The 26,014-nt window shown below is 39.1% G+C and overlaps 1 protein-coding gene across 1 annotated transcript in view; it reads right to left on the reverse strand.

Moving 5' to 3' along the window:
* Positions 1-8,791, reverse strand: part of gfra4a (GDNF family receptor alpha 4a) — a 50,095-nt gene extending 41,304 nt beyond the window's left edge. Inside the window, 3 exon segments of the mRNA XM_062996362.1 lie at positions 7,786-7,866; positions 8,007-8,285; positions 8,728-8,791. Of these exon segments, the coding sequence (XP_062852432.1) occupies positions 7,786-7,866; positions 8,007-8,285; positions 8,728-8,791 (424 nt within the window).
* Positions 8,792-26,014: the final 17,223 nt, after the last annotated feature.

Consider the following 26,014-nt stretch of genomic DNA (forward strand, 5'->3'; position numbering starts at 1 on the left):
AGTTTGCATGTTCCTCCCACAGTCCAAAAAAACATGCAGTCAGGTTAATTGGAGACACTGAATTGCTCTATAGGTGAATGGGTGTGTGTGTGTGTTTGTCTGGCCTGCGATGGATATTACTGGAAATTACTCACATTATATACATACACACACTCACTTACATGCACATACACTCACTCATACCCACACACGCACACAGAATACACACACTCGTACACATGCATAGACACTCACTCACTCACACACGCACTTGCACATGCACACACACATGACCACACACGCAATCAACACAGTTTGTTTGATGGAGTCTGACAACTTAAATACATACAACTACTGTGGGTGTGTTCGAAAACCTAGGGAGCTCTCTACATAGACAGCATTTTACGTCATCCTAGATGCCTTAATATACTCAATACTAATGTATCTTAAAATTTCAATGTTATTTTGACTCATTTATTGCGGCACAACTTTTCTCACAGAAAAATAAAAAAAAACATGGCGGACGGTGCGGAGAGCCAAACGGAGTTATTTTCAAACTTAAATAAATTATCATTGATTTGTGTAAACGTGTACAAGTGTATTTATTTGCAAGTTTTCAGTACACGAAGGGAGATGTTGTTTGACATGCTAGCACGTTGTGCCACTGCTTTGAATGACATGATGCTAACTGTGTTAGCTTAGTAAGCGAAACCTGATGTTGTCGCTGTCTAAGTAGTGCGTTCGAATAACCTGACTTATAAGTCAATGAGACAGCCTATGTAGACCGTAAGACAGCAAGGCAGCTTCTTAGGTTTTCGAACACACCCTGTATTGTACTACTGTGATTATATTACTTGTATTTTTGCACATTATTCTTTTTTATATCTCTGCTGCTGAAGAACGCTGCTCACTGCATATCAGAATATGTTTTCTACCTCACCCATCATTTCCTTAGTACCATGTACTGACCATGCATTTGTCTCTAGTCTTGTCTTCCTTAATTACTTTTAGATTAGAAATGTCTCTTGTATTTTATTGCAGACCTTTTTGTATTTATTGTACTGTTGTTTATCTGCACTGTGTACTGTATTGTCTTGCACATTTGTTCTATGTTGCACCATGGTCCTGGAGGAACATTGTTTCATTTCAATATGTACTTGTATATAGCTGAAATAACAATAAAGCCTCTCTTGAACTCTTGAACTTGAACTACCTAAGAAACAAGCCAAGTCATTCAAGATCAGGTCAGTGTTCAAAATTTCACTATTAAAAAGAATCAAAAATCTAAAAGTTGCAAGGTTAAAATTAACGCTGCCCAATAACAAACGTTCATCATACATTTGTCAAAAATGTACCTAAATATCACACTAAATGTTTGCATAGTACGGCATGAAAGATGCAGCTTCAAATTTCATTGATTCATGTCTTTTCTGCCTTAAATCACTCGTCTCTCTATAGATTTCTCCTCAAGTGAGAGTAAGAGCCCTCTTGAATCCCTCGTTTTTTTCATAACGCTGAGATTCTTCCTATCATCACAGGGAAAGCGCTGATGTGTTGTGAGCAGAGAGGACTGTAATTAGAGCAGTTTGGCAGGGCTTCATTTTCATCCATCATTACTAGTGTCTTTTTTTGTGCAGGGCTCTGATCAATACACTGATCGTTCACACACCAGCGCTCATTACCCTGACACTCATTCTTACTGTGTAGCTAACAGTTTGCATCATGGCATCAACTACAGTCAGCTGAAAATGACTCACACCAGCTAGTGCAACAGTGCAGTACAAAGAGTATTTCTTTAATTAAGTACACCATGCTGAAACCTGTTATGCTGAAAGTAACACGGACAAAACTTTAATGTAAGAATTTTATTATTGTAACGTCATGACCCACCTTGTCCACACCGGCCTGCAGGAAGGGGTGGGAGGGTGAGGCACAGAAAATGCAGTTCTCATTAAACTCCACTTCAAAGCATTTCCTGCACCTCATTAGCATTACTCGCTACACCTTTGAGCAAGGTTTTAAAACAGTTTCAGAGACTCAGCTTACGGCAGAGTGTGTAAGCTGCTCTTTCATGTTAGCTCCCTTGCTTGCTAACTCTTGTCGGTAAACAGTAGCAGCTTTCTGGTTTCTCTAGCTGTAGTGGGCATCCTTTAACCTTCTGAGTTAGCTGCCCAAGTTTTGTAGTTGACAATGGTTTCTAAATGTACCTGTTTTGTTCCAGTGGTAAGCATTGAGTAACATCAAGCATTTTTTTCCTCCTTAAATTTACTTAAATTGGGTTCATCCACTATCTCCTCCCACAGTCCAAAAAAACATGCAGTCAGGTTAATTGGAGAAACTAAATTGCCATATAGGTGAATGGGTGTGTGTATGTGTGTCTGCCCTGCGATGGACTGGCGCCCCGTCCAGGGTGTTACTGTGTGTCTTGCGCCCATTGAAACCAGTGTGATTTTTGTTAAATAATTTTAAAAGTAACTGCTGTTAACTGCATTTTCCGCTACTCTATCCAACTTTGAATACGTGTGTATGATATCTATGATAGCTTATTTTTTAGCAAAAATGACTCGGCTCATTAAGTGCTTGAAAATGGCCTTCATTAAAACTAATGCCTGAGCAGCCTACAATTAACTCACCACAATTACAGCAAAAAAAATATTCTCTGCCCCTCAGTCCCATTTATTTTCTCCTCTCTGTCATTCTGCAGTTTTGGAGTATTTTGCGTGTCTTTTAGCTGCTCAGAATGTGTGTGCATGTGTTTGTGTCCTGATGAGTAACTATCTCATTAAGTTCTGCCCTCTGGGCCCATAAAATTCAGTTCTTGCCTCAAGCACTCACAAACCCAAACTGAAAAGCTGACAGTTTTATTTGTGTTTGTGTGAAGTGCAATAATGCTCTTCTATTTAAACCTTCCTTAGAGCGTTTGTCAACGTAGTCAGGCAAGACTGACAAATTAAACAGCATGGTTACTGGCAGGTGATGAGAACAAATCTGGAGACAAACCATCAGCTCACTGGATCTTTAATTTGTACATTTACATTTTTTGCATTTAGCGGACACTTTTATCCAGAGCGACTTACAGAAGTGCTTCTACAGTAAATATTTTCCTACGTTAGTTTAAGTAGACAACAGTCCAAGGATACAAATCTGCTGAAACCCTGTTAGAACAAAGGTTTGATTTTTAGTAAGTGCATGTTATTGCTCAGCCTAAGTGCTTAGTAAAGACCTGGGTTTTTAGTCGTCTTCTGAAGACAGTGAGAGACTCAGATGTTCAAAGGGACAGACGGGAAATTCGTTCCACCACTTGGGTGCTAGTACAAAAAACAGCCTTGAGATTAAAGTTGGTTAATCCAGTAATAATACAGATAAGAGCCTTGATGTATGTCTTCCTTGAGTTCTGGGTGGATAATCAAGACGAGCAGGACTAGTGGCTCGAAGATTGCGTGGTACAGACCAAAGTTCTCTAAGGCAGTGGTCCCCAACCACCAGGCAACAGACTGATACCGGGGGTAATTAATCACCGGGCCGCACTATTGACAATCACACTCTTAAAGATGTTTTATTTAGAAAAAACTGATTCTCTTAATAATAACATCCATGTGTTTCTCTTCTTGCGTGACATGTACCCATTTTAGTCACATGGTACTAAAAAATTAAGCCCACAAGCTAACTAAAGTGCTAAAAGGTGGGAGCATCTCGTTGCAGGGATGCTCAGGGTTTCCACTGATTTTCCATCATTGGTGGGTAGTATTGTTATGTATTTTGTTTTATTGTTCTTGTCTTATAATTTTATTTTAAATCCTATGAATTTATATCTTATATGGTCCGTGGTGCACTTTCTAGCCGTTTGTATTTATTCTCTATATTCCATGAAGACCAAAGCTACTTATCAAAGTATCCAGGCCAATGCTATCTAAGCACACTCCTACACCTTTATACACTGATCAGCCATAACATTAAAACCACCTCCTTGTTTCTACACTCACTGTCCATTTTATCAGCTCCACTTACCATATAGAAGCCCTTTGTAGTTCTACAATTACTGACTGTAGTCCATCTGTTTCTCTGCATGCTTTTTTTTAGCCTGCTTTCACCCTGTTCTTCAGTGATCAGGACCACCAAAGAGCAGGTATTATTTAGGTGGTGGATCATTCTCAGCACTGCAGTGACACTGACATAGTGCTGGTGTGTTAGTGTGTGTTGTGCTGGTATGAGTGGATCAGACACAGCAGTGCTGATGGAGTTTTTAAATATCATGTCCACTCACTGTCCACTATATTAGACACTCCTACCTAGGTGATCCACCTTGTAGTTGTAAAGTCAAAGATCGCTCATCTATTGCTGCTGTTTGAGTTGGTCATCTTCTAGACCTTCATCAGTGGTCACAGGACGCTGCCTACAGGACACTGTTGGCTGGATATTTTTGGTTGGTGTACTATTCTCAGTCCAGCAGTGACAGTGAGGTGTTTAAAAACTCCATCAGCATTGCTGTGTCTTATCCACTCATACCAGCACAACACACACTAACACACCACCACCATGTCAGTGTCACTGCAGTGCTGAGAATAATCCACCACCTAAATAATACCTGCTTTGTAGTGGTCCTGGGAGAGTCCTGACTATTGAAGAACAGCATGAAAGGGGGCTAACAAAGCATGCAGAGAAACAGATGGACTACAGTCAGTAATTGTAGAACTACAAAGTGCTTCTATATGGTAAGTGGAGCTGATAAAATGGACAGTGAGTGTAGAAACAAGGAGGTGGTTTTAATGTTATGGCTGATCAGAGTAATTTCCCATATCCTCCTGACAGCTACTTAACTGCTAATGAAGTGTGTTTTCTTGTATTTGATGAGGTTAGATATTGTATCAGGGTCTTTATTTTCATTCTGTCTTGACACATAGCTAACAGGTCAGCAGCTATAAGGCCAAATAACTGACTGCTAAAATGTGTACTTAGTACAACCTGTCCAAACTGGCTGTTCACAATCTATCTTGACTGGAGAGCATAAACAACATTTAAATACATTTTTACCATATAATGCAACCTTCCGGCTGACTCAATTGCTAAAAAGATTTGACTGCTGGGGAGAAATTCATAGTCGTGTTGGGTAATCTTGTATAAATTATCAGGTGGTTTTAAAACAGAGGTGAAATGCGCCTCGCTACAGAGAGTGTGAGGCAGATCCCTACACACCTGCAAGAATGGAAATAGAACCCAATTTGCAGATTTTGAATCAAGGTAAAACAAAACTGTGACTAAAAGCTATTAGCATATAAGGGGAATACTAAGTATCAAATGAAAGACATGAAAACATCCACAATCCATAATGAAGAAAGAGTGTAGAAAAAGGACTCACAATATAACAGGCTATTCTCGGCATCTACAACAAGACCAGCTCTTGGAAAAAAGAAGAGACAGAGAACTATCCGAACCTGCCAGTTCTGGCAATACACGAGTGGAACCCCTACCACGCTAATTCACACTTCCCTATGCATAACAGTTTATTTACGAGCAAATGCAGCTCTGGAAAACAGACATATTGCCACCATTGGGGCAGCTCGCTCTCCCTGGGCGGTTCCCTTGCGAGGCCCATCACTACACAACACCAGCGTGAGTTCCCAGGAAGCCCAGACTGAGAGCTTCAAAGAAATGCAAGTGAGCCAAGAAATGATCTGGCAAAGAAGACAGAGAAAAGCCATGATATATAAGAAACCTTCCACCTGAAGCATCTTGACGCTTGTAAGGTTCAGGTGACTGTGAATCAAGAGAGATTGAAAGATCACACGAAACACATCCCCATACCATGACTGACCCTGGCTTTTGGAGTTGTTGCTGATAACAGTCTAAATGGTCTTTTTCGTCTTTGGTCCAAAGCACACTGCGTCCATATTTTCCCAAAAAAGACTGGAAGCTGATTCATCTGACCACAATACACATTTCTACTGTGTGATGGTCCATAGATGCCTTTGAGCCCAGAGAAGTCGACACCACTTCTGGACATGGATATCATAAGACTTCTTGCCCATGTGGTTACGTCAGATATTGTTGAGTGGCGGTTCATGATGCAGTGCCGTTTGAGGGATCGAAGATTAAAGGCGTTCAGCTTAAGCTTGCGCCCTTGGCCTTTACGCACTGAAATTCCTCCCGCTTCCTTGAATGGTTTAATGATATTATGCACTGTAGAGGGAGAAATATGCAAATCCCTTACAATCCTTTTTTGAGGTTCATTGTTTCAACATTTCAATAATTTTCTCACGCATTTGTTGACAAACTGGAGATCCTCTGATCATCTTTGCTCATTAAAGACTCAGCCTTTCCTGGATGCTGCTTTTGTACCAAACCATGATTACAATCACCTCTTGACATCACCTGTTTGGAATCACACCATTATTTAGTTTTTTCACCTCATTACTAGCCCTAAATTATCCCCTTCTCAACTTTTTTTGGAATGTGTTGCAGGCCTGAAATGCAGAAATGGAGGTTTATTAACAAATGAAATGAAGTTGAGCAGATAAAACATGAAATATCTCAGGTTCATCCTGTCTGTAATCAAATAAAAGTCAAAGTAAATGTAAGGAACACTGCATCTTTATTTTATTTGCATTTTCCATACTGTCTCAACTTTTTCTGATATGGGGTTGTATATTTAATTTGCAAACCTGGGGTGTCTTCGAAAACCTAGTGAGCTGCCTTGCTGTCTTACTGCCTCCATAGGCAGCTGCCTCAGTAGAGAGGATTCTGATAAGTCAATGACTTGTAAGTCAGGTTATTCGAACGCACTACTTAGACAGCCATTCCATCGGGTTTCGCTTACTAAGATAACACAGTTAGCATCTTGCCATTTAAACCAATGGGATGGGGTGGCACAGCGCGCCAGCATGTCAACTAACATCTCCCTTTGTGTACCAAAAATGGTTAAATTAGCTGACAAGCCGAATTTGCAAATAAATGACGCTTGTGCAAGTTTATACAAATTAAAAATCAATAATAACTTATTTACGTTTAAAAATAACTCTGCCGCACTGAATGCTGGTATTGCCTTGATCACTAAGGTTGCTTCCAATGCTCACTTGTTCTTGAGTCAAAATAACATTGAAATTTTAAGATGCCTAACTAGACAGCATATTAAGGCATCTAGGATTTCGAACAGCCTCATTCTCAGGAGCGCGCGTAGGATGACGTAACATGCTGTCTATGTAGAGAGCTCCCTAGCTTTTCGAACACACCCCTGGTGTATAAAAGCAATAGACCTTTTCGGATCTTGTGTTGTCACAAATAACAGAAGCCTTTGGTCTTCAGCTTGTGCCTTGAGACCGAATCACTGATGAGATGTAATTTAAAAAAACACACTATCTCTTGAGTTCTACGGCTTAAAAATGACCAAATTAGGTTTTAAGGTTATTTTTATTGACTAGTTTTTTCTAAGAAAAGTTTACTATATTCTTGGCTGTATTTCCTGGAAGGGAGAGTGTTTTGGTGCATAACGTGCCTGAGAGTGAGCCAGTAAGAGGGGTGTCAGAAGAGACCTGATTCATATTTTGATAAGGTCAGGCATGCAAAATAACCATGCTAATAAGAGTCTAATTTTTCTCCATACACGTCCCAGAAGATATTACTGCTTATACAACGTTTTAATAATGCAAAACATTACTGGATTGATTTAATTTTTGGCTTATATTCACATCTTGTCAACATGCTTTTACTGCACAGCTGCAAAAAGATATTAGCTTTCAAGGATGTTCACACTTTTTAAGTGCATCTGTGTTTACAACAGTGTCTATGTGTCAAAATTTTAAAGTAAATTACCTGCAGCAATGGAAGCCAGGCGGACATAATCAGATTCTCGCTCCACAGGCTCATATGGGTAACTCTCTACAAGGTTCAGGCCTGCAAATGTACCCACACAAATAAAAAATATAAACTCATGCATACAATCTGCAATTTAATTATTCAAGGATATGACCTTTAGCAAAACTTGAACTCTGTGTATTTAAAACTATTACTTTTTGACCTGCGTGTGTGTTTACCGTGTAGTACGGACTGCTTGAGGCTCCAGTAGATGCTCAGACAGTTCTTCTCCTTCTTCATGCCACGTTTACACTGGCAGCGATGGAGGGGGCTGGCCAGTAAAGCATTCACAGCATTCTCGCAGTGGTTGCGTGCCCCAGGCCCCAACTTCACGCTGCCCCCACCTGCCACACACTGACGCAGGGTGCGAAGACGGGGACTGCACGCCTCATCACTGGAGCACGAATCTCCCGCAGTAAGGCAGTCCCACTGACCGCCCAACACCAGCTGGGGCATTCCTGCACACAGGAAACAGATATTAAGACCCCTCACAGGATTTCAGACCCCTCCAGTCTTATAGGTTATTACTGCTTATAACATGGCTATCAAAAATATTTGATATCTGATTGTCTGGCAGATGTACAATTATGTCATACCTCAAATCAAAAGCAGATTCAATTCAAAATGAACTTACATTTTTACTTCAATGCTTCTTTTTCACATACTCATGCTAATAAATATTATGGTTTGAAGGACTGTATTTGTACATTATTATGACTGCACAAAGCACTAGAAGGATCTGTTTGTAATTGTGGCTCAGTGGGTAGCACTGTCACCTCACAGCAAGAAGGTCCTGGGTTCAATCTCCAGGTGGGGCAGTCCGGGTCCTTTCTGTGTGGAGTTTGCATGTTCTCCCTGTGTCTGCATGGGTTTCCTCCGGGAGCTCCGGTTTCCTCCCACAGTCCAAAGACATGCAAGTGAAGTAAATTGGCGATACAAAATTGTCCATGACTGTGTTTGACATTAAACTTGTGAACTGATGAATCTTGTATAACCAGTAACTACCGTTTCTGTCATGAATGTAACCAAAGTGTGTAAAACATGATCAAAAAATGGGAATTAATTGCCACCTGTTACCTGAGGTCCCTGACAACAAAATAGCAACAAATTTACAAATATTGCAGGGACTGATTAAAATTGTGTAAAAGACAGTATTGTACCACAGATCAAACAAACAAAACGAATTACATTTAACACTTTATTTTTTGAAGAGCATGGAATCTTAGCACTGTAGGTATTGTTGGCCGTGAAATTGAGCCGTTTCCTGTGAAATGTGCAATTTGCTGTAAGTCAAAATTGAAGGTTTGTGTTTAGCCATTTACAATTTTTTATTCGCATAGCATATGAAATATGAGGCGCATTATGCAATATGAGGCGGTCGTAGCAATCCTACGGTTATTAAGTTAGTGTAACAGACTTTTCTGTGCTGTAGTGTGCTGACAGTATTTGATGTGTGTGTTTATGTGTTGAGTGAATTTTGTCCCTTTAGGGATTCCATAATCAATAAAAAGTTTGCTTCTCTACACACGTGATCATCTCTGTGCTGTGATAGTTTGTGTACAGTTTATTTCTTTCTTTAAAATGCTGCAAACTCAAAAGACGCTCGATTACCTAAGAAATCGGTTAGTCAAGATGTTGAAGCAGCTAAAAGCACGACTCGTGTAACTGAGTTTGGAAAACTCCCAACTGATTCTGTGGATGGTGGGTCAAAACACGGACAATAATATTCATCTTTAAAAGGGAGCTATTAAGGTAGGCTGTGCTGTGTATTTTAGCTTCCACTGACTATAAAATTTAATTCATATGTGTTATTAAATGACTACTGCACTGTAAGCCCGGATAAGTTCAATCTACTTAAAAAATTTGAGAAAACCGGTTGCCTTAAAAAAGTTAAGTAATCTATAATGAAAACTTGAGTTAGCATAACTTAAAACATTAAGTTATTACACCTAAAAGGCAAGTTGATTAAACTTTCTTTCTTTTTTGTTATACCAACTGCTTTTCCCAATAATTCTACTTATTATCTTGAGCTCAATGGAAACAAATATTGATTTCTTCTTAGTTTTCATGTTAATTACATTTTAAATATCAATTAAAAATGTTCATAGAAAAACAGACACAATTATAAAAAAATCTGTTTCTTTATTTCACTTCAGAAGTATTTACTTAAAATACAAGCATCTTATAAACTGTACAAACTGTATATAAAGTTCTGATGAAACACAAACAGCTCTTTACAGTAACCATGAACCTGTATTCAGTTTCACACAGCAAGCTGATTTCTTAACGTTTGGCTGCAGCTCTCTAAAACAAAACAAAGAAACAAGAAACAGAAGTATTAATATCAACATTAATACCATTCATTTAAGGATTAAAATAAAGCAGGCCAGCACTCTTTGCTTCGTATGAAGGCTAGCATGCTAGCACGTAGCCTAAATATGGCAAATAAAGCAGCGCTGTTTGATTATTTATTTAGTGTCAACATTAAGTTCATTTATTTTAAACAAAATTGTTAAGTAAAGTACAACATTTACCAAAATTAGACTGAACGGAAGATGAAAAAGCCCCATCAGACTGGTGTACATGCTACTCAAAAATAGCATAATGAGGAAGAAAATGTTTGTCCACTCAGTTTAACAAAGGTTCCACTTCACAAAAGTTTACTTTTGCAAAAAGCCTTAAATGAAAAGTAAAAAGTAATTTGCAACAACAGGTTACAAAAGTTAAAACAAATGGCTACTCGACCAACCAACAGCAAGCTGAAAAAAGGCGGACTTACACGTAAATGGTGGGCGTTTTTCTGTTTAATTACCTTTACTTAACTTTTTTAAGTTAATCTGATAGAAAAGTAATTTTTTTTGTTTAGTAAACTTAAATTGTTTAGCACATTTAAATGTGTACTCAAATGAGTACAATGTACTCTGCATTTTATAGTAGAGCAAAATAATTAAATAATTTATGTATGTTGTACTAAAAATGTTTGATTAGATATAAAGTACGGGCTTGCAGTGTGTGAAATGTGGCACTTTTGTTGCTGTAAAAACTGTAAAATCTGTGATTTTTGAAAAACGAGGTCACATTTTCACATGAATTTAGTAGGGCCCTAAAAATATATTACAAAATTTACACAATTACATAGATAATTAAAAAACATCTATTATCACTTATTGCAGGAATATCGGGTGTAATGCTATACACTATTCTGATGAAACAAAGCAGTGTAACATGTATATGGCAAAACTAGTTGAGTTTTGTTAAAAAGTAATAAATAACATATGATTGTGAAAAATGTGACAGAGCTAAGCCTTCCTCCTAGTTACTAACTATATACAGTATAATATAATTATAATATAATTTTTATAATAATGCATAAAAACTTGGTTGCAAAGTATTTTTTAAAGCAAAACATTTCACACATTAGTGTTTACATGCATTGATGACTTGAAGCAACAGCCTGCTGTCAAACTAAATAAACTGAATATAATAACTGCACAGACACACTGTGTTCTACTGCTTAAGTAATTATCAAATAATTATCTCAAATGCATAGATCTGTTTCACAAACAAAGTAAGAAAAGTTTATTTTAACAGTCACGTTTCCATGTTTTAAAGATCTGTTATTTCTGTGGGCCAAAAATGTTCCAGTGTCCTTATGGCCTGCCTGGTGAACATGTACCACAGGCTGCTAGAGGCCTTATTAAAAAGCCCCGCACAGATATTCAAAGGGAATGTAATTTGGCTTTTGTTAATAGACAGTTAAGCAGCTTATTGTGCGTATTTTAAATACCTTTTTATTTAATTGCTTTGTTTAAATAATAAATCAGCTCCTTGTGTTGTTAAATTTCAAGGAGGTTAATAATGCTTTTCAATTTTAATACACACACACACACCACACAAGGTGCTTGCAGTAAGAGAAGAGGCAGTTTGAGTCTATAGTCTGTAAACACAGTCCTTGGCATAGACTTTATAGAAAGCCACCTAAGGCAGCATGCACAAAGGTGATGGGCTAGCACAATAAACTGAGGGGAAGTCACGACACTCCACCTACTCTATTTTTCCTACCGGTTTTAGCATTACATGTTCACAACATTACGTGCTAATGAATCTGAAAATAGATTCGAGTGGAGAATGATGTATGTAAAATTTGCTAGATAATTACAGACTTGGCAAAGATGAGTAATAAAGGCTAGAAAAATGTGTTTGTTGATAATTAGCTTAAACACATTTGAAGCAATTTTGTAATAATCAGGGTAGAAATATGAGGTGACATGTCTGAGTTCTTAAGTTACTTATATGTGGATACTTATAGAATACATATACACTGATCAGCCATAACATTAAAACCACCTCCTTGTTTCTACACTCACTGTCCATTTTATCAGCTCCACTTACCATATAGAAGCACTTTGTGGTTCTACAATTACTGACTGTAGTTCATTTGTCTCTCTGCATGCTTTGTTAGCCCCCTTTCATGCTGTTCTTCAATGGTCAGGACTCTCTCAGAACCACCACAGAGCAGGTATTATTTGGGTGGTGGATCATTCTCAGCACTGCAGTGACACTGACATGGTGGTGGTGTGTTAGTGTGTCTTGTGCTGGTATGAATGAATTAGACACAACAGTGCTGATGAAGTTTTTAAACACCTTACTGTCACTGTTGGACTGAGAATAGTCCACCAACGTGGGCAGCGTCCTTCTTGGTCAAGAGTGGCATGCAGTGTGGAGTCCGGCCATGACATCCTTGGTTGCTAAGTTCTAATGTTGGCCCTGGAGACATTTGTCTCAACCTTCGTCAATTCATCCTGGAAGTCTTCTGCAATAATACAAGGGGTTTTATTTGTCCTGATGAGATTTCTAAGGCCTCTGGGTGAGATTTTGACCATTCTTCCACAGCCAGATAGGTGTGCTTCTGTGCCATAAGTTTGGAATTTCAGTACAATACTCCCAATTTTGTGTCTAGGAATGTTTAAGGTCTGGGAACTTCTCTTATACCCCTTTCAAGCATTGTCATGATCTCCTCTATCAGCTTTTGAGACAGACAGCTTTTTAGTTTTCACAATGGTTGCAACCCACCTTGAACACAACTTTGGATGTTGTTTAAAGAATAGAATAGAATGTCTTTATTTGTCATACATACATATACACATATTTACAGTACAATTAAATTTTTAATGCATGTTCTCATTTTTGGAAGCTGGGGCCAGAACACAGAGTCAGCCATTGTACAGCGTCCCTGGAGCCAAGACCGTTAAAAGTCAAGTGCTCAACCCACAACCTTTTCTTTGAAAGTCCAAACTCTACCCACTAGCGTACCACTGTATATAGCACATCATGGCAGTAAATTTAGAGTGATTATTGACTTCACAATGGTTCAATCATGTTGTAACCCAACTTTAGGTTTGTGGCAGGATTAACAAACTATTTAACTACTTTAAAATATTACTTAATTTGCGGCTCAGGTGGCGCAGCTGTAAAACACGCTACCACACCAGAGCTGGGGTTTCGAATACATCATATCGAATCTCAGCTCTGCCATCCGGCTGGGCTGGGCGGCTACATGAACAACAATTGGCTGTTGTTCACAGGGTGGGATTAGCCACACCAGGGTTCCTCATAACTGGTGCAATTACGGCCCCTGCTGGCTGATTGATGGCGCCTGCGCAGAGTTGAGGAATAATGCTGATCAGGGTGTGGCTTTCTGTGCACAAGGTTTATCCGCATATGAACTCGCCTCATGCAGGTGAAAAGATGCAGTTGGTACAGCACACGTGTCAGATGGGGCATGTGTCAGTTCCGAAGCTCCTCAGTCAGCAGTGGAGGGCTGTATCAGTAGAGGTGAAGCGTAACGCAATCAGTGTAATTGGATACGACTAGATTAGGTGAGAAAATTGGGGGAAAATTGGAGAAAAAGAGAGAAAAAAATACTACTTCATTTATTTTCATTGTTCATTTGCTGCATCATTCAACTGATAAAGTCTTACATCTGTATTTTAAGGGGGTTGTTTTTTTTCTGACTGTAACGGTATGTAGTGTATTACATAGTATGTATATGATGTGATATGCCTAATTACTTGCAATAAACTGTGCTTTATCGCCTACCCCAAAGTACCACCATGTCATGTTTTACAAATAGAACTAAAACCTTTGAGACTCAGCCAATTAATACTGTAACAGCTAGTAATTTGTGCAGTGGAAGAGGGTAAATTGTGACTTGATTATAAAACAGTGCGTTCATTTTATTGTTTTTGTAAAATGTTATCAAATTTGAGCACCACTTCTGTCACCAACTGAGTCACACAGATTTGCAATTTGCATGCCATATAGATAAAATAATTTATATTAAGGAATGGGAAATCTTTGCAGACCTTTATGAAATAGATATCACTCAGATGCCGTCTCTGTTCTGCCTCCTGCTGCTGCTTTCATTATGCTCGACAGTACAATCTTTCCATTACGCTCGACAGCCCAGCGTTTTCATTATGCTTGATAGCACAATGACTTTTCCACCCTTCATCATCATATTGTGGAGGCAAATATATAGATACTGTCTTACAGGCAAGTAAATGAAAAAGCAAAACATCTATAATTAAAAGATTAATGCAAATCAAGTTGAGAGTCTTGCCACACTTTGTTTTACCATGATTATCAAGTTTTTGTTAAACCATTTATTAATTAATGTAAGACAATAACTTTGTTTAGTTTTTACTAAGACAACCTGCCGACCCTCTAACTGCAAATATACTGTACTATTTACGCTTGCATTTATTTATCGACGTCTCCAAGCAAATGTTTACAGTATATATTAGACCAGGAGTCCTCAAACTTTTTAACCGAAGGGCCAGATTACTGTTCTTCAGTGTTTCGGGGGGCCGGGCCGCGGGTGAAATAGTAAACACACCCAAAAAAGCTATTTACTATGTATACTGGATGTATTGTCTGGGCTTTGTATAATTGTAGTTCATAATGATAATGCAGAAATTTTATTTATTTTAATAATTTCCATTATCCTACCTCATACAGTGTTTCCTTAAAAAATCAGTGTGAACTGTGAGCCTGCTTTTGCCTGACGACAGTAAGCGTCAGGTTCCATATTTGTTACTGCCAGTCATAATAGCTAATAAATGTTGATCAGTGAGTCTGGATCTGGTTGGAGATTTAAGGCGTATCAACTTCGAAAAAGTCTGCACACAGAAGTAGATGCTCCCGAAAACGGTAGTTACTTTGAGTGTTTTATTGAGATCGGGGAGCAATGGAAAGAGAAGCATAAAAATTAAACAATGTGCTTGAGTTTTGATTTTGGATGCATAAATGCGTTGATCTCCGGGAGCAGGACGTTAAAACATTTCAAAACACGCCCCGACTCAGCCAGCGGATCTCAGTAAAGCACATCTTCAGCTCAGACAAGAATTCCTGAAACTGCCTGTAGTTAAGAGCATTAGCTTTAATGAAATTAACACAGGACACGAGGATTTTCATAACAAAATCCCACTTAACTGCTTTGCAACACAGTTCAGTGGCTGCGGTCACTCATCTCTCTATTGATGCGCCAATCACTCCCCTCATGCTTGGAGCGCCACCCGTTGGATCGCTGCCGTATAATCTATTGAGACTCCGGGTGGCCAATTTTTGTTTCCTCTGTTATTTTTTTCCCCATTATAATACTGTGAGTTCGAAGATGAACAGTGGCCAGACAACATGTATTGCTGCTGTGGTTATAGGGGCCGATCAAATTAAAGCATCGGGCCGTAGTTTGATGACCCCTGTATTAGACACTCTCACTTAAAAATAAAAAGCTGATTTAAAACTTGTGTTTGACATTAAACTGAATGAATAACTACCGTTTCGTAGACGTTAAAATGACGGTAAAAAACTAATAAATAAATAAATATTTTCTTTAAGAGGGTTGAATTTTTTTTCTTGATTGCAACTGTATGTAGTGTTATAGATAGCCTGCATATGATGTGATAAGCTTAATTACTTTGCAATAAACTGTGCTTTATAGCCTATTCCAAAGTACCATTATGTCATGTTTTACAAATGTAACTGAAACCTTTGATACCCAGCCAATTAATACCATAGCGAGTACTTTGTGCAGCGAAAGAGGGTAATATTGTGATTATAAAACAGTGCATTGATTTTAGTTCATCAAGTTTTTGTTAAACCATTTATTAATCAATGTAAGAAAATAACTTTGTTTAGTTTGTATCCCTAACACAACAGGAAAAATGGTTCTACTTTTAACCTGCTGACCCTCTACCTGCAAATATACTATTTAGGCTTGTATTTATTTATTGACGTATCCAAGCAAATGTTTAAAGTATCGATCAGACACTCTCACTTAAAAATAAAAAGCTGATTCAAAACTTAGATTTCAGCAGAACTGGGCTAGCACAATTCACTTTTACGAATGCCCTAATATATTCTTAGTATCCTATTAATAGTAGTAGCTAAACTAGGGGACTACTTATCATCAATAGACTAAATACCTAGTTTAACAACACTTACTCACTCACTGTCTTAACCGCTTATCCAATTAGGGTTGCGGGGGGTGCTGGAGCCTATCCCAGCTTTTCAATGGGCGCAAGGCACACAGTAACACCCTGGACGGGGTGCCAGTCCATTGCAGGACAGACACACATACACACACACACATACACACACCCATTCTCCTATGGGGCAATTCAGTGTCTCCAATTCACCTCACTTGCATGTTTTTGTGGGAGGAAACCGGAGCTCCCAGAGGAAACCCACACAGACACGGGGAGAACATGCAAACTCCGCACAGAAAGGACCCGGACCGCCCCGCCTGGGGATCGAACCCAGGACCTTCTTGATGTGAGGCGACAGTGCTACCCACAGAGCCACCGTGTCGCCTGGTTTAACAACAAATATATTAATAATATAAATTATGATTTAAGGTTAAGCCACCCTTTATATCATATTAATCCATCCAAGAGGTTAACAATTCCAAGAGGGAAACTCTAAAACTTTTGAGAAACATCTTGCAAGCAAATGCTATGTTGATCTCAAAATAAATACAAGCATTTTATTTTAAGAGTGGAGACAATTAGCAAGGAATTAGTCCCGCTTTATTGCTTGGACTACTGCAGGCAGCTGAAAATGTTGTGGTAAGAATAGATTGGTTGACAACTGTTTGTCATTTTGTTGGTCACCAGATGTTCAGTTAAGCAATTACACAATGATTTAACAGAGCTCTTTTAGTACTGCATAGTTTATTTAGTCCCCAGTGTGCACCGCTAACAGAATAATGTACTGTTCAGCCTGCTGGGCTTTATTGACTGTTATATTAACTGTACCTAAACGTGAAAGGCGGCTGGTAGATGCTCAGTGTAGTACAATTGTTTTTGGTAACAGGATGCAATTTCTGCTTTCACAGTTTAACACGTACCCACACAGACTGCAGCACCTGACAGAGTGAGTCACAATGGTGAGCTCTGTGGGTGGAAAGAGGAGGACCAAGCTACCCAACAACAAATAGGAAACAGCAGATGTACTGTATAAAAAGAGTACAAAAGATCAGCAGAGATCTGGCACATAATGCGGGATAAACATACACGAAATCTCGCCAGCAACACCCCTGTGACAAAAAGAGACTAATCCTATGAGGATGATGCAGATTATTCGATAATCAGGTCGTTCCATTATAAAATGATGTGTGGCAGTGCTATATACTGTTCAGCAGCAGCCAAAAGCCTGAAAGCCTAGCGAAATTCTCCTGCTTTTTCAAATCAGGAAAGCCAGAAACAATGACGGGGAATCATTTGTTTGCCACTCAGAATAGTTCCAGTAACGGTTATATCACATACATGGATTAACAGTAATAAATGTATTGGTGTAAGCTAGCCCTAACACGTTTTACATAATCCTTACTTACATTCAATAGTTGAGAATAGTTCAAACTTAGTTATCTTCATCACTACCCTAACAATATACAGTGTATCACAAAAGTAAGTACACCCCTCACATTTCTGCAAATATTTCATTATATCTTTTCATGGGACAACACTATAGACATGAAACTTGGATATAACTTAGAGTAGTCAGTGTACAGCTTGTATAGCAGTGTAGATTTACTGTCTTCTGAAAATAACTCAACACACAGCCATTAATGTCTAAATAGCTGGCAACATAAGTGAGTACACCCCACAGTGAACATGTCCAAATTGTGCCCAAAGTGTCAATATTTTGTGTGACCACCATTATTATCCAGCACTGCCTTAACCCTCCTGGGCATGGAATTCACCAGAGCTGCACAGGTTGCTACTGGAATCCTCTTCCACTCCTCCATGATGACATCACGGAGCTGGTGGATGTTAGACACCTTGAACTCCTCCACCTTCCACTTGAGGATGCGCCACAGGTGCTCAATTGGGTTTAGTCCATCACCTTTACCTTCAGCTTCCTCAGCAAGGCAGTTGTCATCTTGGAGGTTGTGTTTGGGGTCGTTATCCTGTTGGAAAACTGCCATGAGGCCCAGTTTTCGAAGGGAGGGGATCATGCTCTGTTTCAGAATGTCACAGTACATGTTGGAATTCATGTTTCCCTCAATGAACTGCAGCTCCCCAGTGCCAGCAACACTCATGCAGCCCAAGACCATGATGCTACCACCACCATGCTTGACTGTAGGCAAGATACAGTTGTCTTGGTACTTCTCACCAGGGCGCCGCCACACATGCTGGACACCATCTGAGCCAAACAAGTTTATCTTGGTCTCGTCAGACCACAGGGCATTCCAGTAATCCATGTTCTTGGACTGCTTGTCTTCAGCAAACTGTTTGCGGGCTTTCTTGTGCGTCAGCTTCCTTCTGGGATGATGACCATGCAGACCGAGTTGATGCAGTGTGCGGCGTATGGTCTGAGCACTGACAGGCTGACCTCCCACGTCTTCAACCTCTGCAGCAATGCTGGCAGCACTCATGTGTCTATTTTTTAAAGCCAACCTCTGGATATGACGCCGAACACGTGGACTCAACTTCTTTGGTTGACCCTGGCGAAGCCTGTTCCGAGTGGAACCTGTCCTGGAAAACCGCTGTATGACCTTGGCCACCATGCTGTAGCTTAGTTTCAGGGTGTTAGCAATCTTCTTATAGCCCAGGCCATCTTTGTGGAGAGCAACAATTCTATTTCTCACATCCTCAGAGAGTTCTTTGCCATGAGGTGCCATGTTGAATATCCAGTGGCCAGTATGAGAGAATTGTACCCAAAACACCAAATTTAACAGCCCTGCTCCCCATTTACACCTGGGACCTTGACACATGACACCAGGGAGGGACAACGACACATTTGGGCACAATTTGGACATGTTCACTGTGGGGTGTACTCACTTATGTTGCCAGCTATTTAGACATTAATGGCTGTGTGTTGAGTTATTTTCAGAAGACAGTAAATCTACACTGCTATACAAGTTGTACACTGACTACTCTAACTTATATCCAAGTTTCATGTCTATAGTGTTGTCCCATGAAAAGATATAATGAAATATTTGCAGAAATGTGAGGGGTGTACTCACTTTTGTGATACACTGTATATACACCGATAATGCCTGACATTATGACCACCTCTTCATTTCTACACTCACTGTCCATGTTATCAGCTCCACTTACCATATAGGAGCACTTTGTAGTTCTACAATTACTTACTGTAGTCCATCTGTTTCTCTACATACTTTTTTAGCCTGCTTTTACCCTGTTCTTCAATGGTCAGGACCCCCACAGGACCACTACCAAGTAGGTATTATTTAGGTGGTGGATCATTCTCAGCACAGCACTGACACTGACATGGTGGTGGTGTGTTAGTGTGTAAGTAAGTAAAAGTAAGTAAAATTTATTTATATAGCTTATCTTTTCACAGATAAGAATCACAAAGTGCTTTACAGAAACATTGCATGACAAAATATATACACTGATCTACATAATAAAATACAACATAAAATAAATTAAACAATAATAATAAATAAAAAACAAATAAATGAATAAATAAATAAATAAAAATAAATAAATAATTCATTCAACATTATACAAATATAATGTATAGTGTTGTGCTGGTATGAGAGGATCAGACACAGCATCGCTGATGGAGTTTTTAAATACCTCACTGTCACTGCTGGACTGAGAATAGTCCACCACCAAAAATATCCAGCCTACAGCGCCCCGTGGGCAGCGTCCTGTGACCATTGATGAAGGTCTAGAAGATGACCAACTCAAACAGCAGCAATAGATGAGCGATCGTCTCTGAGGTGGACCAACTAGGTAGGAGTGTCTAATAGAGTGGACTAGATCAAAACCAGATCATTTGTATCCAAACCACAATCTGGCAGATCTGAAGTGACCAAACCATCAAATGACCAATACATAAAGATTTGCTCCCTGAGAGACAAAACACATCTTCTGCACACCATAATGTCCTGCAGAAAGTGTGAGAAACTCTAATCAGCAAAACTTTGGCCAAAAAATTATACTGATCTCAAAGGACAAGTAGTAGTCTCTGAACAACTGCCTAAGGCAAAACACTTGGCACAGTTGATGACAAGAAAAAATAATTCTCACTAATGAATCCAAGTTTAACAGTAATAGCTGTCAAAAAACTTACTGGTAAATGAATATTACACTGTATCAAAACAACAGTTATGCATGATGGTGGAAACATTTAATGGGATATTTTATTTGCTTTGGAGTTGGGCACCTACATAGAATAAATTACACCCTGACAAGCACCATTCCATTCTGCAGAGATAAGTTATTACTTGAAGAGCAAAAAAGATCAAGAAGTGCTAACCAGCAAAGGTTAGCCTGTTTGGTCCAAGTGAGGAGAAGAGCAGCACTATACCACAGACTGCTACAAAACTTATAGAATGGTGAGAGGAAACATCACAGCTTGCTGTGTATCAGATTGTGTAGCCAGAGACCTTTCAGAACTGGACTATGGAGAATGGAAGAAGGTGGCCTGGTCTGATAAATCATAATTCTTTTTTACATTATGTGGATAGTCAGGCGCACATGCATTATTTACCTGGAGAAGAAAAGGCACCAAGATGCAGTATGGGAGGGAGGCAAGCCGGCAGATGCAGTGTGATGCCCTGGGCAGTAATCTACTGATAAACTTCAAGTCCTGGCATTCATGTGGATGTCACTTTGACATGTACCACCTACCTAAACAGTGTTGCAGACCAAGAACATACTTAAATGGCAACGGTAATTCCTGCAAAAATCCCTCAGGCATGGTTAGAGGAAGTTCTAATTTCCTCAGATCTCAATTCGATTAGGTATTTGCGGAATGTGATTGGCAAACAGATCCATGGAGGCCTCACCTAGCAGTTTAACAGGATTTAAAGGATCCGTCGCTAACAGCATGGTGCCGAATACCACAACACTCTTTAGAGATCTTTTTGAGTCCATATCTTTGTTGGTGCAAGCTGGTTTGGCAGCATGAGGGAGATCTACTCAACATATAGCAGGTAATTTAATGTTAAGTAAGATTGGTTTAAATGATTTGTCATTAAAATCTTGTTTTTTGTTACATTTACAGTTTAACCATTTGGTAGACACCTTTATCCAAAGTGACTTACAGTACTATGACAGTATACAGTCTGAGCAATTGAGGGTTAGGGCCTTGTTTAAGGGTGCAACAGCAGCAACCTGGCCTGCTTTGGTTTGCTTGAACCAGCGACATTTAGATTACTAGTCCAGTACCATAACAGCTAAACTGCAACTGCCTACAGTTATAGGAACAATATAGGAACATTTTTACTAGTCCCAGACTTTCGACCATTTTTAGTATGTGCTCCCTTCTGCAAGAACAAGCAGATTTGTTGCTTATTTTCTAATTATTAAATGAGCTACAAGGGGGTCATTATGTTGGAGTACGCAAAATTAAAAATGCTAATCTTTCTTTGATTTAAACTCAAAGAACCCCAAACAAATACATGTCGCATAACATCTACATTTCAGACGCCAGACATGAATTGCTCCTGCGTGAACAGAAGAAAATGAATTCTCTACAGCCTGCTTTGGTTTGCCTCATGGCCATGTTTATATTGATGTCAATAGATTCATAATAAAATACCGATGACATTTCTGTGCTTCCAGGAAAATGTGTGTTAATGTACTGCTTCATTTAGTCTAATCCAATTACGTTTGTAATCACTGCAAACATAACCATATGAAGATATATCAGGTTGTGAATGTCTACAATTACAGCTCACTTTATTTTAGGAATGCTGTTCTCCCAACACTTTAAATACATGTGCACTTGTTTTGAATCCACAAGTGCCTAAATATTTTAAAAACAACAACTACTACTACTGAAAATATGAGATTTAAGCCTGTAATCAATGCCCCAATTAAAATAATATTTAAAAGTAGCTTAGAGAAAAAAGAGAATTGTATAGATGCACGTAAATGGAAAAGCATTTTTAAAGAGCCAGCTGTTAACCATGCCACAATAAGATCAATATTACAAACTAATGGTTTAAAAAGAATGAAATGTTGGTTTTGGAATGGCCAACTGCATACAAAGATGTGGTGGCATAACATAAGGAGAGCTGTTGATGCAAAAACAAGTTTATTCTTTGCACATATTATACTCCTGAAGATGCATATACTATGCAGATACTAACTGTCTGTCTGTTTGTCTGTTAGCTGATTTTGAGAGAAATTATACCTAAATAAATACCTTAAGATAAATCAAATTATAACATGCTAGATTTGTAGTTATTATTTAATATTTCTCTGCCTAAAACTATTTATTAATAGATTTATTAACATTTTCTGTTACCCCATTTGTTACAGCTTAAGTAATATAAAGTTTATTGTCTAACCACTTACTGTCAATTCTTTTTTCACCACAAGCTGTTTTTCGCAGTGGATCAAGCAGGTATAGACAAGACCTAATGGCCTTGTCCAACTCTGTTGGACTTTTTAAATGGGTGATTAAGTGTAATTTGACAAATCACTGGGGGCTTTTGAGTGGTGCTTGGGTGGCACAGCAGTAAAATACACTAGCCTACTACAGTTGAGATCCAGGGTTGAGATCACAGTGGTTTTTTAGAGGTATCTACACAAAAATGATGGTTTGCTATGTCTGATAGGGTTTTTTTGGCCAAACAGCCAAGCCATTGGAAGGTGCACCTCTCAGTGCGCTCTCAGTGCCAGTCCTGAGCAAGGCTGTAATAAGAAAGTTTGGGTCAGGGGAGAAATTCCAGCAAAAACTGTGACAAATCAGATAGGTGGACCAGAATGATTTGCTTTGGCGACCCCTACCCGCTGTGGCAACCCCTACCCACTGTGGCGACCCCTATCAACTGTGATGACCCTTACAAAAATGAGAGCAGCCACTGGTGGGAGTTTACTGAAAGTTTAAGACTGAGTTTAAGTCAGGTTTCTTGCACCAACTAATAAACTTAAGACAATGTCAGGAACAGTGAAACTTTACTTATTTTGTAGTTATTTACTAATTTTGTAGTAATTTAGTTGATTATAGAAGGCAAGGCAAGTTTATTTGTATAGCACCTTTCATACACAGTGGCAATTCAAACATTCAAACATTCCAGAGATCTAGAACCTCAGAAAGGCTTTTTGCAAATATAGTTACAATTAAAAGAACATAAAATAAAACCAAAGAGATAAAGAATAAAAAAATTTAAGAACATAAATAAAATATAAAGTAAATTAGATAATAAAAAGTGCAATAAGAAACAGAAAAATACAGGTTTTAAAATAAAGCTAAAGTGCAGTACTATTAGAGTGCAGAATTTAGAGCTCAATCAAAGGCACAAGAAAAGAGAAACATTTTTAACCTGGATTTAAACATTTGGGGCACATCTAATATCTCCTGGCAGTCTGTTCCAGTTATATGCAGCGTAACAGCTAAACGCTGCTTCACCATGTTTTGTTTGGACTCTGGGCTTGATGACGACAAGCTGACCTGAGTCCATGGATCTGAAAGATCTACTGGGTTTATACTCTCTAAACATATATGAGATATATTCTGGGTCAAAACTGTTCAGTGATTTATAGACCAGTAGCAGCACTTTAAACTCTATTCTGTAACTAACCCGGAAGCCAGTGTAGAGATTTTAGAACTGGAGTGATGTGCTCTGTTTTCTTCTAAAACTCTAGCAGCATTCTGAATGAGCTGTAACTGTTTAATGGTCTTTTTGGGAAGTCCAGTTAAAAGACCATTACAATAGTCCACTCTACTGGAAATAAAAGCATGAATAAGCTTCTCTAGATCTTGTTGGGACACCAGACCCTTGATTCTGGATAATATTTTTAAGATGATAGAAGGCTGTTTTGGTGATGGTTTGATTTGGCTAGTAAAGGTGAGATCTGAGTCTATTAGAACACCAAGAAGAAAACTAATTCTACACAGTAGTGTTTACAAATGGTAAAAAGCCATCTTCATTGGCTTACTGTTAAATATACACTGTACTAAAGGGTATTCAATCCAATATTTTGAAACCCTCTTAGTGCATAATTAAAAAGTCATATTCAGTGTGGACACTGTGGTGGTGCACTACTACATGCAGTAATGAACAGTTTTTTTTTTTAGTGCATCCGATTTTTACCCAATTGCATTATGCTTACTCTTTACTGGTGCTGACCCCTGCCCGATTGAGGAGAGTGAACTGACACACATCCCCTTCGACACATGCATCATTTCACCTGCATGAGGTGAGTTCATATGCGGATCAGCCTTGTGTACGGAGAGCCACACCCTGATCGCATTATTCCTCTACCATCAATCGGCCAGCAGAGGTCGTAATTGCATCAGTTATGAGGTCCCTATCCGGGCTTCATCCCTGTATGAACAACAGCAAAACATTGTTCATATAGCCGCCCAACCCAGCCGGATGGCAGAGCTGAGATTCGATACAATGTATTCAAACACCCAGCTCTGGTGTGCTAGTGTATTTTCCCGCTGCACCACCACGTTTTTAAATCTGTGCTCACAATACTGCTTTGTGGTGACACAATCATGTGCATAAAAGCTAAAACTACAATTCTTTTTTGGTTATGGTGAAGGGCCTAAATAATGTCCGAAACTGGCTAGTGTCGCTTGGGTTGATAGATTCAGTCACCAGCAAAAATCTGGTTATTTTCTGTAAGACTTTAAACATCACATGGCTTTATCCCCACACCATAACTTTTTTCTTTTGCACCATTCAAGAGTCCTTAAAAAATGAATTTACCCTGCAAAACAGTTTAATACTTTTAAAGGGATATAGCAATCCTGGTGCTTTTGGAAAGTGAAAATTGACTTGAAGTAGCTTGGCAGGACTGAATAGTAAGGCTGGGGAGGAGGTACTAATTAGAAGTCCACTCTTAAATACGGCTTTCTTAATGGTCACTTTAGCTCTGCATGAAATGAAGATGCTATGGGGTTTGTGTGTGTGTGTGGTTTTGTAAGTACAGGTGTGTGAATTGGGTCGGTCCTTTTTTAATAGTGTGGTCTCATGTATCATAGTTACCCAGAGAGTAGGTGGTAAAATGGGTCAAGTATGTAGGTCAAGAATCCCCCTGTTGAAGCTTAACTCTGTGTGTGTGTGTGTGTGTGTGTGTGTGTGTGTGTGGATATGGTGTAAAATGATGTAAACTAGCAGCAAAGGTAGGCAGAAACAAAAAAAAAATAATCAAACCCTTATACCCTTCTGCCCCATGGTCACATATGAGTAACTCTGTGTCTGGCTCTCAATCCAGCAAATTTGTTCGAAATTTGTGGACACTTACTTAATTATTATATTCTTAGCGTATCCAATTACCCAACTGCATTACGCTTCCTCTCTACTGATGCCGATCCCTGCCCTGAATGAGCAGAGCAAGACTCCGACACGTGTGCAGTAGCCGACTGCATCTTTTAACCTGCACGAGGCGAGTTTATATGTGGATCAGCTTTGTGTATGGACAGCTACACCCTGATCAATGCATTATTTCTCGCATTATTCCTCGACTCAGCCAGCAGAGGTCGTATTGAGGTAGTAATTGCATCAGTTATAAGGTCCATATTTGGCTCCCACCCTGTATGAACAGCAGCCAATCATGTTCATGTAGGCGCCCAGCCCAGATGGATGGCAGAGCTGAGTTTCGAACTGACAAGTTCGAAATGTCAGCACTGGTGTGCTAACGTGTTTTACTGCTGCGCCACCTGAGCGCCCCACAAATAAACTTTT

Source organism: Trichomycterus rosablanca, chromosome 5 (genome assembly GCF_030014385.1).
Source record: "Trichomycterus rosablanca isolate fTriRos1 chromosome 5, fTriRos1.hap1, whole genome shotgun sequence".
Classification (NCBI taxonomy): Eukaryota; Metazoa; Chordata; class Actinopteri; order Siluriformes; family Trichomycteridae; genus Trichomycterus; species Trichomycterus rosablanca.